The sequence below is a fragment of the Macrobrachium nipponense genome, chromosome 13, assembly GCF_015104395.2.
Source record: "Macrobrachium nipponense isolate FS-2020 chromosome 13, ASM1510439v2, whole genome shotgun sequence".
NCBI classification, from domain to species: Eukaryota; Metazoa; Arthropoda; class Malacostraca; order Decapoda; family Palaemonidae; genus Macrobrachium; species Macrobrachium nipponense.
The window spans coordinates 46,770,220-46,790,219 of NC_087206.1; the positions used below are offsets into that span (position 1 = coordinate 46,770,220).

Consider the following 20,000-nt stretch of genomic DNA (forward strand, 5'->3'; position numbering starts at 1 on the left):
AGAATGAACTCAAGTAACAATCCCCTCCTCTCTCTCTCTCTCTCTCTCTCTCTCTCTCTCTCTCTCTCTATCTCATCTCCTCTCTCTCTCTCTCTCTCTTGAGGGTTTAGTGTTAAGATGTATTTGAAATTATATTACTGTATTGTAAAGTGTTTTTGGATGATAGAGCATACTGCATAGTATCTGAAATATTTGCTAACTTGTTTAATTTTATTATTTTTCAGTCTGCTTTTACTGAGATGCAAAAACTAACATAATTATAGCATGGAAAGAATGAAAAAATGAATGACAAAGTAACATCATGTTTATCTATAAATATACTGTACAAAACAAACATACATGTATAAAAAATAAATCTTTCACATATCTGAGAGAGAGAGAGAGAGAGAGAGAGAGAGAGAGAGAGAGGGGAGAGAGAGAGAGAGAGAGAGAGGAGAGTAGAGAGAGAGAGAGAGAGAACAGCTGGGGATGAGAGTTCATAAGCTTTTAAAACTGGCTAGAATTAAAGCAGAATGTAGTGTTGCCTACATGAAAATTTGTTTAATAATATTTTTTTACGGTGATTTGAGATGAACATAAAGTGATATATTCTCTTGTGTACTGTTGCATGATAATCACAGTCAACTAAACTGATAATGGAATACGAAACAACAATTCTGACAAAGCAAAAAATATGGCAACAATATACCTATCACCTGAGGTGAAATTCCTGGATTTGTTTATTTTTGTGTGTTTTTATGCTTATGGTACAGAAATTGATATTATTTTCATTAAAAGAATATATGCAGTACAGTATGCACTGATATGCAAGAGGAGAGAGAGAGAGAGAGAGAGAGGAGAGAGAGACGAGATGATGACGGCGAACGATGAGCGAGAGGGGGGGAGAGAGGACGAAGCGAGAGAGAGAGAGAGAGAGAGAGAGAGAGAGAAATATTTGTCACAGAGATATTTTTTAGTTTTTCTACAAGAATAAGATGGCACAAGAAATTTTCAGTAACTATGGGGGATGGTGAGGACTAACTACAAAACGATGTAAACCATTTTTTTCTCATAAATGTATTTGTACGTAATTATGATAATACTAATCTCTTTGGGGATTGTGTCCAGTCCATTCTAAAACCACCTACCGTACTAATTTTTAAATATGTTCTATACTAATAGTACTACCCTAGAAAATTAAAGTAACCTGTACGTAACGAAAATTTCAAAAACAATCTTCAATAATTAGGAAAATAAAATAATTATGTACTATACATAAAATGTACTCCCAGTGCATTGCATATAGAATGATGCTGTAGGCTAAAGAAGACGTGTCTGAATGATAAGGGATACTTAAGAGTAACAGTTGTAGGCTGGTACATAATTTTGCCACATGACTTTGAAATGATATTAGAGTGATCTGGGATCACAGTTTGAGGTATATTTTTGTTTAAACTGTCAAGTTTGGTGATGAACTGCTAACATAGGCAGTTATAAGTATTTTAGGGATGTAAATAGACTATACTTTAGAGTAACAATAGTAGGAGAGTACTGTAATGTAAGATTACTTTGGGAGTTTTGGGATGATAGTTTGGGATGTATTTTTGTTTGAAATATTAAATTGTTTTACAGGCAGTCCCAGATTATCAGTGGGGGTTCCATTCATGGAGAGGTGCTAATAAGCGAAAACCAATAATAATTGAAACTATGTGATTTATGGCACCAGCACCATAAGCGCCACTATGGCGCCCTATGGTGCCGATAACCGGAGTTCGGCCCGTTATGGTGCCATAAATTGTTGATTTAATGGTGCTAGATAAGTGCCATGAAACCAGATCGTCAATAACCAGGGATTGCCTGTTGTATGATAATTTAGGGTATATTTTTGTTTGAAGTATCAATTTAAGCAGTGAAATGTTAAAATAGGCAGTTAAAAGCATTTTAGTTTAAGCGATACAAGACATTTGGCAGTTATATGCCAGTTATAAGCATTTTTAGAAGGGACTTTTGCATTTCTGCAGTTGGTTCTGGAACCTGTTCCCACTTAAAAATGGGGGCACTGCATTTCACTCATGCAAGAATTGTGCCATATACAGTGGTCCCCCCATATTCGCGGGGGATGGGTACCAGACACCCCCGTGAATAGTTAGAACCCGCGAATGTTTGGAACCCCTATAAAAATGCTAAAAATAGCCTATTTTGTTAGTTAAAACTCAAGAAAAACTACTAAAAATGTTCATACTTGGTTTTTTTAATAGTTTTATCACAAAAAGTGCATTTTATGATGAAATCGATAAAAAAAACCAGGAATTTGTGGCTATTTCTCATAGAAAAACACCGCAAATGCGCAAATTTTCCGCGATTAATGCAGGGAAACGTTCCCGTGAGAAATCCGCGAATGTGTGAGTCCGCAAATCCAGAGAACGCGAATACGGGGGCCCACTATATACACACTAAAGTCACTTACTGCAAAATGTTTCTTGTAGACTGTAATTCCTAAGTGTTTATATGGGAGAAACAAGAATATTCAATATAAATTTTGTCCAGAAATGGTTGCTAATTAAATATTGATGATTTTGATACCTGTATTTTATTGATGCATATTTGCTCATCCTCTAGGATCAAATGCAGAGCACTTGGGCATGGTGGCCATTTAAGAATAAGTTAATGTTTTCTTATAATTGTGTTTTTTTTTTCTTCACAATAATAATAACATAGCTGGTTATTTTTTGTTTGTAGCATTGTAGGCAAATCTTTAAGGAATGGTTTTAAATGAGTATGACTAGGAATGGCCAAAGGCCAAGCGCTGGAATCTATAATGTCACTTAGTGCTGAGAGGGAAATTGATAATGAAAAGATTTTCGAGGTGTAACTGGAGGAAAAACTCACACTTGAACTGTGAAACAATTATTAGGAGAAGGTGGAAAGTAAGATAGGAGAGAGAATATGAACAGAGGTAGTATAATAAAAGGAATGAAAGGGGTTGCTGCAAAGAACCTTAAGTAATGCCTACAGTGCACAACAGGTGCACTGGTACCCTCATTATGTAGAGTACATTTCAGAGGAAAATTAAATGTTACTGGAAAACATTACTTTTTGACATCAGGTTAATCAGTTGTTTTACATGAAATTCCATTGATGTTATAATGAAATTATTCTGTATGAAATGTCATTCATTTTATATTCATATTATAAATATGTCACAATAATTAAAGATAAGGAAATACTGTACAATGAATTAACAAAAAATAACTTAGACTCTGCTCCTTATTACCTACTAGAGTAGTTAAATTAGGCACCTTCACAAATTTGGGAAGGGCTCTTGCTTTGACGTCATTTTTTGTCCTTAACAAAGAAAGGAAAGAAAGGCAGGCATCTCCCTTTGGATGAAGCCCACATTACAAGAGCGATCTTTTATTCCTCACACCACTGGACTATGAAACAGCCTCCCAGAGGATGTCGTACAACTGAAACTTCCAAAGTTCAAGCAAAGACAAAATGCATTACTATCCTAATACTATTCTCCTTGCACTTTAACCCTTTGACGCCGATTGGACGTATTAAACGTCGATATAAATTGTCTGTTGGCTGCCAACTGGACTTATGGTAAGTCGATATCAAGTTTATTTAAAAATTCGTGGAAAAATAGTTATAGGCCTACTAGGCAAAAACTTTTGAATCACGCGCCTTGGGGGATGCTGGGAGCTCACGGATCAAGGCGTTGTTTTGTTTACAATCGTTACGCAGGCGCGCAAGCGCAAATTTCTTTCTTATCGCACTAAAAAGTATCAGCGACACATCTCAGAAATTATTTTGTCACTTTGACATAATTTTTGCACCATTTTAAATTAGCCGTTACAGGGAGTATTACATATGAAAATGTGTGCAATTTCATGTAGAATACAACAAAAAACAACTCATGGTTGTAGCTTTTTTCAGTTTTGAAATATTTTCATATAAATAACGATGTGCCAAAATTTCAACCTTTGGTCAACTTTGACTCGACCAAAATGGTCAAAAAACGCAATTGTAAGCTCAAACTCTTATATTCTAGTAATATTCAATCATTCACCTTCATTTTGCAACAAATTGGAAGTCTCTAGCACAATATTTCAATTTATGGTGAATTTATGAAAAAAACTTTTTCCTTACGTCCGCGCGGTAACTCTTCCGAAAAAATCATAAATTTTTTTGTCTGATTGTCATAATGTTTGCACCATTTTAAATTAGCTGCTACATAAAGTTTTATATATGGAAATGTGGGCAATTTCATGTATAATACAACAAAAACAACCAATGGTTGTAGCTTTTATCAGTTTTGAAATATTTTCATATAAATAAAGATAAATAGAAAAAAATTTGTGTCGAAAACTGCAATTGTAAGCTACAACACTTACAGTCTAGTAATATTCAATCAATTATCTTCATTTTGCAACAAATTGGAAGTCTCTAGCACAATATTTTGATTTATGGTGAATTTTTGAAAACTGCTTTTTTTTACGTCCGCTCGTTAAGAATTCATGCATCATTTTGTGATAATATTTTCTCTGTGTTGCCTTGATCGTTTTACAATGTGTTATATACCAAAATGATCACAATTTAGTGTACAATACAACGGAAAAATGAACTTGTTAGCTTTTACCGTTTTGCTCACAGCATGATTTGAATTCAATTATATATGAAATTTTGTTTTCCTGTTATCATATATCCCATTATTGATATTTTTTTCCATTTCTGATGGTTGCATACTAAATTTACGCAATGACAAAAAAGGAGCCATAAATTAACTCTTAATCTTGATAACTAAGTGTGCAGTGATTTTTTGAAAAAAACATTTTTTCCACTTCGGCGCTCACTCCCAGACCCTGCCGGCATACGGGAGACGATTTTTATTATACCCCTTCGGCATTAAAGGGTTAATAAGTTTTTATCTATTTATCAATTTATTGATTTATTTTTTCTTTTTCAACATGTGGGATCTCTTCTTTATGTTTTTATCTTTACCTCCTCTTACTTCTTCCTAATGAACAGCATATTCTTTGAATATGCTTGAATTTAAAGTCAATGCCAAAAGCACCTCTTTCAAATCTAAATTATGAGCAAACTTCAAGTTTATAGGCCACAAAACGGAAGACAATAAAGAGCAATATCCTTTGATTGATGGAAAAGAAAGCTGCTTCGCGTATCTAAGATAGCAGAAGAACTTAATTAGGTTACCTATAGAGGCTCGGTGCTGGATATCCAATAGGACAAACACCAAAATCAATAAATTGACCACTGTTGTCAATACAGTTTAACCTTCTAGATTTGAGGATTGATTCCTTAGCTGCTCTTCAAAAGCCTCTAACTCATAAGAGACGGTTGCCAGTCTCCATGTGGTCAGACAAAGCATGCGGAAGTTTTGATGGAATCTTCTCACATATTTGAGGCTGTCTCAGTAGATGTTCCTGAAAGGTAGAAGACTAGGAACATCTACCGCCAGAAGAGGTAGCTCAGGAAACCATTCTCTTTGGGGCCATCAAGGAGCTATCAACATCATCCTTGCATTCTCTCAAGAGCATAAATTGTTGATTACCTTCCTCAAAATTGCACATAAGGGAAAAGCACAAATGTCTAGATTCAACCATTCTTGAAGAAAAGCATTGGCTGCCCATGTCTGAGGATCCTGGGATAAGAGAACAGTAAACTGGTAGTTTTGTATTCTAGGCAGTTGCAAATAGATCAATGTTTGGGGCTCCCCAAAGGTTCCACAACCTCTGACAGATTTGTGGATGAAGAGACCACTCTGACAGAAGTAACTACCCTTTCCTGCTGAGTTGGTCTGAGATAATGTTGTTTCTTCCTGGGATAAAAAGTGGTAAAAGAAAGTTATTCCTGGATTCTGCCCAAAGGAGAAGGTGCTCTACCAGCCTGAACAAATCTCTTGATTTGTAGCCCCTTGCCTTCTTATGTAAGACAGAGAGGTTGAATTGTCTGAGTAGACTGTGATTGTCTTGTTTTTGCTTGCATAAGGTCTTATCAAACTGCCAAGAACTCTAGATTGTTGATTTGCATCATGCTCTCCTCTACTGTCCAACTCTCTGACTATTTCAATGTGTCCAAGAATGGGTCCCCAACCTGACACTGATGCATCTGAAGACAATGTGATGTCTGGGCTCTTGAGGTCCACAGGCAGACCCATCAACAGTCTTGACTGATTTCCCCACCAATGGAGAGAACTCAAAAGATCTGGAGGAACAATTGCCAGAAACAAATTTGGATAACATGATATGTCCCAAGAGTCCTTTAGATTAAATTGAATTGGTCTTATTCTTAGGTGTGCCATGATATCAAGCTTCTCTAAAGAGGCCATGTGACCTGAAAGAGATAGCCATTTCTTGGCTAGAGGCTTTTCTACAGGTAGAAATTCTCTTAGTAGAGATAGTCATTTTTGTCTATTCAATTCTCTGTCAGAAAAGCCCGAAAAGCCAGTCAATCTTTATAGATAAATAATGAACTGGGATAGAAAAAGTGTCGACTTGTTGACAATGGTCATAATGCCTCACCTCAAGGCTAGCCATACGAGACAATGTTTCACCCTCAAGATTGACTGAAATGAATTGGCAAGAAGTAACCAGTCGTAACCAGTCGTATAAGTACAGACTTGGTTAAAGGCGATCCGGTTTTATGGGACTTGTCTAGCACCCTAAATCGGCGATTTATGGCATCATAACATGTTGAGTTTTGGTTATCGGCTCCATAAGGCGCCGGTAATAGAGTTATAGCGCCATAATAATGGTAACATTCAAGTCTGCCTCTGATTTTTATTTTTTCTTGCAATAAACATACATTTCAAGTCTGCCTCTGATATTTATTTTTCCTTGTAATAAACATCTGATAAACACAAACATACAGTGCTCCCCCCGTATTCGCAGGGGATGCGTACCAGACCGCCCCACGAATAGTTAGAATCCGCAAATAGTTGGAACCCTTAAAACCGCTGAAAACAGCCTATTTTGTTAGTTAAAACTCAAGAAAAACCCACAAAAAATTTTTATATTTGTTTTTTAATAGTTTTATCACAAAAAGTGCATTTTATGATGAAATTGCTAAAAAAAAAAAACAGGAATTCCTGGATATTTCTCATAGAAAAATATCGTGAATAGGCGAATTTTCTGCAAATAATGCGGGGACATGTTCCCGAGAGAAATCCGCGAATGTGTGAGTCTGTGAATTCGGAGAACACGAATATGGGGGGTCCACTGTACAGTAGTACCTCGAGATACGAAATTAATCCGTTCCGAGGCGCCCTTCGTATCATGAGGTTTTCGTATCTTGGACCACATTTTACATGTAAAATGGCTAATCTGTTCCAAGCCGTCCAAAAACACCCCAGTAAATTATATTTCCAGGCCTACAACACATGTTCTAGGGTTACGACGCCGATCCGACGGAAGAAATATGACTCCAAAAAGGCAAAATACTGTACATACTTGAGTAATATTCAACTGCATGTAATGTTCAACCCCTCTATTAGGACTTTAGTATATGTCCCTTAGCAATAAGCCTAGCCTATGTTAGCGGTTGCTACTGTAGCCTAGTCTATGATTCTGACATCTAAACCTAAGAAGCTAAAAGCTTAGAATATGCCAATAAAATGTTTAAATAATCAGTATGTACTCATTTCAAATAATTATTAATTAATCATTAACTATAATACACAAACAAATAAAAAAAAAACCTTCCAATCGATTGTTTACATTCAGCTCTTACCGTCTTACGAGTACCGAACGAACGCAAAGCAATCGCTTTTCCTAGGACACAGTAAGCCATAAATTTTCATTAGTATCTCTCTTCAACTAATGACTCTGCCAAACAGTATAATAACCATTCATTTCTATTCTTTATTCTATCTTTACCTAATGGAGATACCGAGTTACTGACAGCTATAATGAAACATATACGTAACGTAATATTAAAACAGAAGAAGAATTCTAAAAAATACGTATTTGTTGGCAGTCTGATTTATTTTATATTTTATGATATCTAATTCACAATTTTTTTATTAAATGTATTGCATGTACTCATTTCAAATAATTATTAAGTAACCATTAACTATAATAAACAAACAAAAAAAAGCTTCCAAACTTCTGTTTACATCCAGCACTTACGAGTATTGAACGATCGGCAAGCAATCACTTTACACAGTAAGCCATAAATTTTCATTCTCTCTCTTCCACTACTGAAACTACAAAACAGTATAATAACCATTCATTTCTATTCTTTATTCTATCTTTACCTAATGTTTTTTTTATTAAATGTATTGCATGAATAAGTTTTTCAATTTACAGCATCCTTTTACCAATAGAATACTTAAAGCACAAGGGGTAGATGCTGACCAATAGGAGAGCAGGATCTTATGGGGTGACTAGCATCAGGAACCAATGGGAGAGCGGGAGGATGGTGGCGAGTTTACTCAGTTGGCGGCGCGGGAGTTTTAAAATTGTTCTCGGTGGTCCGGGCGAATCTCGGGACTTTACAGCAACAACCTTTCGTATCTTGAAAACTTTTTGTATGTAGAGCTGTAAAATTTTTCGTATTTGCTTTCGTATCTCGAGTTTTTCGTAAGTTGAGCCTTTCGTATGTCGAGGTACCACTGTATATGGTAACTACTAATACATATGTATGCATATATCTAAATTTGATGCCCTTATGTCTAAAGACCTGGCTAAAACCTGAGTAACAGTCTTTCATGCAAAGATTGACAAGAGTTTGTCTCAGAATGGAAGGAGTTTGTCACAGAAAAGGTCAACGAGGAAGTCGGCGATCTGATGAACGGAAATTCTGACAAGAGAGAGACCCCTCCTATGTCACCAGTCACAGAAGATGGTTCACTTTTCTTGGCCCACATTTACATAAGAAAAGCAGAAGGTCCACTTTCACATCACATTGGCAGAGGTACTTATACATCTTTGCAGGCCTGTGAGAAAAGCCTCTCTCACAGGATACACTAGATAGTCTCCATGCATGAAGCTTAAGGAAGTAAGACGGTCTGTTGGTACCTCTGAACGTGTGGCTGATCAAAGAGAGTGAGTGGGTCATGAGGAAATCTCTTGCAGTGCCTTGACCAAAGACAGCAGATCATCCTGAGACATGGGATGATTTAAGACCCTGTTAACGGTTACCCAACAAATCAGGCTGAGTGGCAAAACAGCATAAGCATCAACACTGTCCTAGGGGTGTGTAAGGCACCTTACAAGGCTACCCATGGATCTGGAATAAGAAAGCAAACCACCAAGATCAATCAAAGTGTTCCCCAAATATCAAAGTCTCTGCTATTCTGGTGTGTAAGCTGAACTGATATTCTAGGACATTCATCCTACCCAGAATGTACCTGTCAGATAGCCTGATGATATGGTGATCATCCACTTATGTATCTGCCTCAACAACTGACAAAGAGAGAGGAAGATTATCCCTCCCTGCTTAATGACATATATACCACTTTGGTGGTGTTGTTTCTCACCAGCACTACCAAGTGACCTAATAACTGCTCTTAATTTTCTTGCGGGACAAGCAACACTCCTTACATTTCCAGAAAGTTGATACGCAGGTGAAGTTCACCCTTCGCCCATGTACATTAGATGGGCGATCTTCAGTTATGAACCCAACCTCCCATCAATGCACCTAAAAGCAAGTGCATTTCCAACCATGAGGTCCTTGTTTCAGCCAACCTAATCTACCTGCTCAAGGGCATGAGCTAAGAGGGAGCATCTCTTGGGGTTGACCAGTGCTGCTTCAGATACCACTGAAGCAAGTGCAGGTGGAGATCTAACACTGAACATGTCCTTTGAATAAAAAAAAATCAGTCAGGAAGCCAAATCCATTGAGACGGGTGAGGTTAATATAACTGTCTCTAACCACTAGTTGCCTTTTCCACCAGGAGGAAAAACCTAAAATCCAGATCAGTCCTCTATAACTTCTGAGAATCCCTCTATATCAACTTCCCCTCTGATGACAGGATTAGAGATTTGGAGAGTCTGGAGCCTGCATTTGGAACAGTATCAGCAAGATAATAAGGGGTGGGAAATGGTCCTTGAAGGGAATCTGGTAGCTGTTCTGAAGACCTGTTACTACCCAGGGTTCTGTCCCCTCTCTGTCACACTGCCCAGTGGTTCGACAGCCAGCCCCCTACTAGAGGCTGCATGAGGAGGAGGATTGCTGCCTCAATGTCATCCTCCATTCTTCTTCCACTCCCCTTATTTCCTAGCCAAGGCTGGGGGATGAGGGCCCACACCTTTTATAGAGGAAGAAAATTGGGCTAGTGCTTTTAATTCAGGAGGAATAGGAATAGGCTTCCTCATATATCCAGACCCTGAAGGCTTAACTGCACTCAAAAGGTTTAGCAACTGTCTGGTGAATCAAAATCTTGAAATTCCATCTTCTCTCCACCACTTCCACCATACTCTTTGTAAGTAGTAATGACAAGGCCACCACCAGAATCTTCTGAAGAGTAAGACTGCTCTTCATGAAACTTGCCTTAAAAACAGGAACAAAACCACTTCTCGTCTCTTGATGAAAATATATACCTACAGACTGGCACCTTGGTGTGAAAGGAAAGTCAGTGCCTTCCCTCCCAACACCAGCAACCTTTAAACATTGCCCTCTCATCCTGGGATGAGACACCTATGAAAGTGTGCCAATGCATTCAAGTACAAGTTGAGCTGAGAGGCAGCCTGAACAGAGGCCATGGCAACAGCCTCCATGACCTCTAACTCTGAAGCTGAGAAAGATATACTTCTTGTTGGAGTCTCTTCAAGCAGAAGTCGTTTGTGTCTACAGACCGACAAATCCAACGGTAGGAGAAAGGTCAGGTATCTTCAGGGGAGTAAATCTCCTCTGGTGGGTCAAGGCAGGGAAGGTGTTGGCCCAATCTGCTGGAACTTTCTGACTCAAGAGATCTGATCATTCACCATGCCCAACACAACATGAGCATGCTGGGACCAAGGCAACCTGACGAATGGTCTTCCCACAAGAGAACACCCAAGGGAGAGCTCTAGTGACAAGATTGGAGGCAGGTGTGTAGCCCTGGAAACCTCCTGAGATTAGTATGTTACAGAATGAATATAATAATCTCTCAAAGGTGTTACTCCTATTAAGCCTGTTGAAGCTCTGGAGGAGAGGGACCATGAGAATCTCACCAGTGCAAGGAGGAACCTTTCCCATGAGAAGGGTCGATACACATGTATGATCCTGTGTCTGTTCCTGTGACCATGGTGAGAGAATGGCGCAAAAGGTGCTGGGGAAATACCAGAGCAGCAGAAAACCTATGCTTGGAATGGCATTTGGACTAGTAAACACCCAAAACCATACTGCTCCCTTTAATTGTTAGCCATCAAACTACAAAGGGTGCAGGTAAGTGGGCACATGCACCACCAATTTACACAACCCCAGGGCTGGTGGCAAACCATGCAACAAGCAGGAGGCAGCATGACTGGGGACAAACAGGGTGACATGTAGTGTCTTGTACTGAAAGGAGACCTACCGCAAGCAAACCTGCTGGCTCAGATCTCGTTCTCATCTAAAGCTAGAAGACAGGTCAAAGTAGAAAGCATCATCAAAGTTGCAGCTGAAGAGCAGAGCTTCTCCAACTCGAAGTAACTACTGTTACTGGAGTGTCAACTTCCTCAGTGGTGGCAATAAAATCAGCAGCAAGAGGAGCAGTGTCAGAATCTTCCTTCTTAGCCAAGGGTAAGTGCTTGAAGAATGCTACAAAAGATAGACTTCTCAGGATGTTCAAAGAGGGCCAAACCTTCTGCAGATACTCGACTGAAGACAACTGCATACCTTGTAAGTAATTCAGTAGGAGTAGATGGAGGCAAGTGGGGTACACAAGTTGAGGTCCACTCAGGAAGAGATCAGCCTAGGCACCCTACTCATTACCCAAGGGGAGGGTGGTAGACACTCTTCTATCCTAGAGTAGAAGGGAAGAGGTATGCAAAGATGACCAGGGGAGAGGAAAAGCAAGAGGTGGAAGAAGAGAACTTGAAAAGATCTGGAGGAGTCGTTGAGGAGTATTCCTCCTGAGGAAAGTGGAAAACGCTTTCTGTCCTTTACCTTCCTCTTACCAAACCTCCAACCGAGAGGGAGACCAACCAAAGCACTTCTTAAGGGGGGGGGGGGGGGGGGGAGAGGAGAGAACAAGCCTTACCCATACAATACGTGTGTGGTTCCGTACCAATGGGGGACATGAGGCACCCACACAAATGCTAACATCCCTCACATCTATGTAATTTTTCTCCATAATAAAAAAATAATGAAAAACCCACACAAACCAGCAATATAAAAGAAAGAGGAATACTCAAGTTCAACAGCAGGCTATTAGGGAGATGTCTACCCCAAGTGACAGCCACAGAAAAAGTTTGGAGACATCAGGTGAGAAAGGGGTACTCCTCTACTCACCCCTCATAACTACCAATTAACTACCTAGCAAACAGATTCAACAACAATCTCCAACTTGTGCTGAAGGATACTACTATACAAAAGGTGATGGTCTTCACTTCTGCAAGAACAAATACTCATATGTAAAAAATAATAAAAGTAAAAATAAATGGCAAAAAATACTATGTATAATCAATGATGAACACACTAAATAATGTAAATATAGCACAGTAATATTATTTCATAACAAAACATACAAATTAATTGTCGGTGGGGGTTCCGTTCTGACAGCTTAATGATAATAAAAAATCACTGAAAATCACCAATAGCGCCAAATCGGTTATTAGCACCTATGTTAGGTATGAATCAGCACCAATACCAGATTATTGGTGGTGATAAGTGGAAATCGGTGCTTATTGGCAGTGAAAATCACTGATTTTTTTTGTTAGACAAGGGCTATAAAACAGGATCGCCAATAATCGAGCCCGCCAATAACCTGGGACTGCCTGTACTAATTTCTCCCATACAGAATGTTTCAGTATACATATCAAAATGGCACACTTAACTGATTTTAACCCTTAAGAGCCAGGCTATAAAATCAGGAAAGGGAAACTTTGAGGTTGGCCAGTTTCAGAAAAAAATACATTAATGGAAAGAGGAAGATATGCAAATGCACTAAGTGTAAGAAAAAAATTCTAAAAAATTTTTCTTACCTTCTATGAGAATTTTCCCTACCTTTTACAAAAAGTTCAGTATATTTATTTACAACCCCTTGTGTGGGCTCTTTTACAAGACAATTGTAAATTTTACCAAGTTATATATGTTTTTTCTAATAAATTATTTTTATCTTATTTTGTAAAATTGTAATTACAGTTCATACAATATCAAAACAGATAAGAACTAAATCGGTAATAAATTTTGAGTAGTGTATTTATTGTAAAATATTCATGTAAATTTACTGAGATCAAAGATGCAGTAACTTTTTTGGATTACACATGTCTTTTCTAATACTTCTTTGCACTTTTATTTACAAATTACAATTATAACTGACATACTATCATAAAAGATATGAAATAAAACCACAGTAACCCCTGGGTATAGGCATTTATAAGCAAATTTAAAAAATGTCATGTGAGATTTATAAAAAGACATCATGTGAGAGAGAGAGGTAGTATATGCTCCTTTGAAGTCAAGATCACAACCAACCCATGAACCACCTGCTTCCTTGATCTTAACTATTGTAAAAGCTGCCAATAGTGAATTTATGGGCTATAGAAGTATTGGAACCTCTTTCCCAACCTATTCCTTCAAATTGATTAATGCTCACCATGAGTGAATCCATCCACCACCCAAAACCTGTTATTGCTACTCATATGAGGGTCGTCCATTAGGATTTAAATGAAATGGCCTACATGCAGTGCCCGGTTGTTGGTGGCCTCTGTTATTGGCAATCTGATTTTGTGGGGCTTGTCTAGCGTCTGGTTATCAGTGCTGATAAGTGCCAAAAATTGTTGATTTTCGGTTATCGGCGATTTTCACTTATCATCAAGCCGTCAGAATGGGACCCCCCCCAATAACCGAGGACTGCTTGTATTGATTGAAAAAGAAATCTTGGACAGTCCTGTGCTACTACTAGTTGGCCTGATGCTATCGTTCCTGATGTTACTTGTAGTACTATCCAACTTTTTGGGAAGGTTGGTAATAAAAGCTTCCTCCTCTTGCTTAGGCAGAAGCCAAGGTGGCTCATCAAGACATAGTGATAGAACAGCCTCCTATAGATTAACCTTCAGTTAACATTTTGTCCGCTCAGAAAAACCATATTTTACTTCAGCTATTAGTCTCAGTATCTCAGCATTTGGGTACAAGATGAGAAATCTTGTTCTCAAACTGCCTTTTAATCAAAGGATTGTTTTGGCCCTTAAGAGGCAACATTTTGGAAATCATCTTGAGGAGATCTGTGTTCTCCCAAAGCAGGATGACAATGATTTTAAGATTCTTCTTCAAGAAGAGGTTTCTTTGAACATAGTCTTTGACTGGGTTTGTAAGATAAAGCAAATAGATAGGCAGCAGAAATCTGTGTTGCAGCCTTTAGATCTGAAATTCTGACAGCTATCCTCTTGGAATTAGCAGAAAAGATGCAAAGCAAAGGTTCAAAGGTTGAGGCATATAATCCCATCACAACCTTTTAGCTCTTTTAGCATTATTCACCTGTGCAGAACCCTTAGCTACAAATGTTTCCTCGGCTATTCATGGACTAGAATATTTCTTAAGCAAAATTCTCATCCAACCCAACTAGAAGAAATGGATGTTGGGTGAGATAAGAAGACTCCTTGAGGATGGCACAAATATCCCCAGAGAATTTAGCAGAGCCTAAGATGCTGTTGCCTTCTCTGAGATAAGCTCCTATACTGAAGATCCAGATGATAACACATTCAACTGCTAATAGTGGCCAAAACAGGAAGACCACCATTTTGAGAAATCTACCTAATATGCACTCGTGCTTTGACTTTGTTAACCTCAGAACAGCTGATGTAGGCAGCTACCATTTTGCTACCCAAGTGGTTAAAGAGTTATGAAGATAACATTACTATCAGAATTACCATCAGGTTACACTGTCAGCTTCTCTTCCTCTGACTCATGCTAGTTATTTACTTATCAACTATCAGAAGAGGTAAAAGACCTCTCAAGAAATCTCCCTATGTTTGTTAAATGAGATAAAAACTCTGACCAACCTATGTTCAATTCTGCTTTTTGTGGGGATTTATTTCTAGTTATTCAGAAATAACTGGTTAAAGATAAAGATGAGAGTGGTCCCGAGGGTGGTTCAGACCATGAGACAAGGTAATTGGTTGCCCTTTCTGGAGGCAAGCCCTCCATTGATATCAGGACCTATCTGATTTGTATCATCCACAAAGAACCCAGAGAAGTTTCTTGCCCTTGACCAAGAGATACATTGAGGAACTTTAACAATTGGCTGTTTGTCATCCCAAAGGTCACACAAAGATGGAGGCCTGTAACTGACCTTATTCCAAGGTATTTCTGTTCAAATGATTCCTTTGTGGATGGACAATCTAGCGTCATCCCGCAGCTCCTTGAAAAGTAACTTTCTGGCATCCCTGCTCTTGAAAGATATGTACTGTAGTGTACTTTCAAAGAGCTAAATTAGTCAGCTAGCATCAGGACAATTTGCTTGAAGCATACTGAGTTTTACAATATTATGCTTACATACTGTCATGTCAAACACATTAGCAAATCAGGTTACCATTAGCCAGCCATTTATGTCACTGAGTTGCACAGGAAAGAGTTTCTTTCAATTTAGCACTAAATCCATTTTCAGCTGAAGCACAGACTATGAAGCACAGCTCTGAGTCGGGTGCAATTATTCTATGTCGAATCAGATCTATTACTTTTCCAAAAATGATAAGGCTCCTGTTCCTCTAAATATTCATGTCTAGTATAATCAACTCAACACTTAACTTTGGCTTTACTAATGTAGTTCAACAAATAAAAATGAATTTGCTAGTAATGTTAATAGAACTTTTTTACACAGAAAACTGACTAACCTGCTTTATATAACTATGACCAATTTAAAAGTATATATCTGACAATAGTACAAAGCATCAAGAGCAGCCTACTCAGTTTTAATTATTAAAGAACTTGACTATGCTCAGAAGTCCAATTCTCATAATCATCCAAGCTGAGAAAGCAGTGAAGAAGTCCAACCAATTACTAGAAGTGTATGTGACATTATTCTTTATTTGTTCTCACTCATATTCAGCAGTCAAAAGCAATTATAACGAGGCAAATAATTGGTAAAACAGAATTCAATCTGCCCTAATATGGGCATCAGAGACATCACAGGGAAGCACAAAAAAGGCATCTTTTATCACCTCCCTGCATCTCAGCCTTGAAGCTGACAAGACAAAATCACGAAATACTGCATTTGTATCTGCATTCATAACATGTCTATTCATTCCTGATATGGAAAGCTAGCCTCAAAAAGATAAAATACGAACTTTGCCTGTTTATCTTTATATGAAGTGTATCAACAACATGAAAATTCATATAACATTAACGCAACAGATTGCCATTTCTAAGTAATTTCTTAATACTTTAGTTTATGAAAGCGACACTGAAAAAGAAAATATAGAAAATGAGAGAGAGAGAGAGAGAGAGAGAGAGAGAGAGAGAGAGAGACGAGAGAGAGAGAGAGAGAGAGAGAGAGAGAGAGAGAGAGAGAGAGAGAGAGAGAGAGAGAGAGAGAGAGAGAATGCAACTTTGAACAAACTTAAGGATAAAATAAAGTGCACACATGAACTGACAGTAAGTCCACAATCTGTAAAAATAGTACAATTTAATGGCAGGTGCAATTCAAAGGAAATTCATTATTAGTTCTGAGTAGGATCGCTGTGCTTAAAGAACTTTCTGTGTGAAACATGAAATTTCTAGTTAATTATTAATAAAGATATCAAACACTATAAAATTATCTGAATTTCCCCAACCTTCATTTGATTTTGAAAAATCACACCTCTTTTTAAATTATCTTTAAGCAATGGACTGAGTACATAAAAAGATCGAAAGTGGCCAAAGCTGCTTACCAAATTTGTTTATTCCTGTAGTAATATTCAAAAGTAAATTTTCTGTTTTACTTTACCTAAACTTCTAAACTCACTTACAAAAATGGATGTCTGCCTATCAGTGTTTTGGTTGACCAGGGCATGGCTCAAAGATGAAAAGGCTGGTTTATATACAAAAATTGCCTGGATTTCACAAAATTTGGATCATTGTATAATATAAGAATACAATTACCTTGATGTACACGATTATTTATATATCAAGCAAAACTAAAGAAACAGACAGAATATATTTTTACTAAACTTTCATAAGCATTTTTAAGTACTGTACTGTAATTTGCACCTATCTAAAACAGTGGTATTCTATACATTTTCTTCAAATTAATGTAACATGCCAAGAGAAATTAAATAAACACATTGCAAGAAGAAATATCATGTAAAAGCATAACAGCAAATTCAGTCATACCCATTTTCTGCAGCAAGTCGTTTTTCCCTTCTTGGAGGGGGAACAGGACTTTTTCTAAACAGTCCCGGACTTTTTGATGGAAGACTCGACTTTGTATCCGGTGATGAAATGGAAGTCATAAGGCCTGGAGGCACTGATAATGCTCGGCTAGCTGAAGTTTGGGAAGATACACACAACCCTTCAAATGACCTGGCGTGCTGCAATTCCTGGGACCATGAAGCTCGCTGAGGCAATGGTGTGCCAAACTGCTCGAGCGGATCCTAAAAACAAGATTTGCAGCTGAAAACTGGTATTAACAGAAAATATACCAAGTACAGAATATACATTTATGATATTGTAATCACTGCTCATCCTCTAAGGTATTCCCTTCTGGTCCCTCTGCAACTCCATAAGACAGACTGGCTAATATTTAAAATTCACATATAGCTGGTCTAGGGTGCAATGGTGCCACTGTTAGTACAGTCATGGAATATAAAGACTAATGTCAAGAAGAATCTTTGTCTTGCATATAGCAATGACATATAAGATCAAAATTCACTCATCTTCCACAAATGAGGCAACAATGGCGTGGGTAGGCCAGGCTCATCCATTACGTATTCTTGGGTCTTTCTAAATGTGAACACCATTCTTTCTACTCCTACAGTTGTTTGTGGCACATAGCTTTACTTCCCAACTATCTACTAAGGAGAGTTATGTCAAAATGCAAATTTTGTTTTACCCAAAGGCATCCAGTCCAAAAACCTATCTATTGTTTACAGTCTTTGATCAATCATGTTCTTATTTCCTTAAGTCTTATCGATCCCTCTTGAATTATCAATATATAGAAAGTACTTTTAAGGGATTTCATCATAGAGGGGATAATAAGGAATTTCCTTATCTTTAATATGGTAGCTTTCATGTGAAATTCACCTTGCACTTTACTGCTCTGGATGATCTAAGATCTATTCATATATACATACATACATAAATACATACATACATACATACAACATACTTACATAATATATATATATATATATATATATATATATATCATAATACTAATATATATATAATACATATATATAATATATATATTTTTCTTTCCCACCGTTTCCCTACATTAAGGGGTCAGTTGCCTGATGCACCTTCTCCACTGCCTTCTATCAAAGGCATCATCAGGCATGGTTTATTGTTGAAATATATGAAATATATATATAATATATAGATATATATATATATGATATATATATATTATATACATTATATTATTATATATTATTATATATATAGATATATATAATACTATATATATATTATATATATTATATATATATATATATATATATATATATATATATTTATATATATATATATATATATATATAGATATATATAGTAATATTTTATATATATATATATATCAATATAGTATATATACATAATTATATATATATATAATATAGATATATATATATATTATCAATTAGTATATATTATAATATATATTATTATAAGTATAATATATATATATATATATATATATCTATATATATAATATATATATAATTGTAATATATATATATAGTAACAATATATATCATATATATATTATATATATATAATCTATTATATAATAAATATTAAATATGATATATGATACTATAATATATATATATACATTATTATAATTACATTAATGTATATAAATAAGGATATATTATTAAATATATTAATTATAAATATTAAATTATATATATATCTAAAATATATATATAAAATAATATTATAATTATTATACTGATAATAGAATATATATATAAATATATATTTTATATATATACATATATTATATGTATATGAATATATATATTTTGTATATTAATAATATATTATATAATATATATATATATATATCTATATATATATATATATATATAATATATATATAAATTATATATATGATATATATATATATATATCTATATATATAAAATAAAATATATATTATGTAATTATTATATTATATATTTATATATATATATATATATATATATAAGTATATTATAGTTATGATAGATAGCATTATCAGGGCAGTAAAGTGCAAGGTGAATTTCACATGAAAGCTACCATATTAAAGATAGGAAATTCCTTATTATCCCCTCTATGATGAAATCTTTTCAAAGTACTTTCTATATATAGATAATTCAAGAAGGTTCGAGAAGCCTTAAGGAAATAAGAATTTGGTTGATCATATATATATATATATATATATATATATATATATATATATATATATATATAAGGTATATATATAATATATAATAGATATGTATATATATATATATACATATATTAACGTATAACATTCATTAAAATAGAATGGCTTTCTCACTGTTAACCAGCTTTTTTGAAATTGCTTCATATTTTCTAATTATTTTCTTTACTTCATTGTTCAGGTTACTAATGGACACTAATGGGTTCTTCCATTTACTCCAGTATTTTTACACGCGACAGCTGTTTCGTCAACCTATACGTATTGACGTTTTCAAGCATACTGATACAAATATGAGCCTACATGCGTT

The 20,000-nt window shown here is 36.0% G+C and overlaps 1 protein-coding gene across 2 annotated transcripts in view; it reads right to left on the reverse strand.

Annotated features, from left to right (window-relative positions):
- Window positions 1-20,000, reverse strand: part of LOC135225781 (pleckstrin homology domain-containing family J member 1-like) — a 301,334-nt gene that overhangs the window by 42,735 nt on the left and 238,599 nt on the right. For both annotated transcript variants that reach the window (XM_064265247.1, XM_064265248.1), the window contains one exon: window positions 17,437-17,696. In XM_064265247.1, the coding sequence (XP_064121317.1) occupies window positions 17,437-17,696 (260 nt within the window). The remainder of the gene's footprint in view (window positions 1-17,436; window positions 17,697-20,000) is intronic.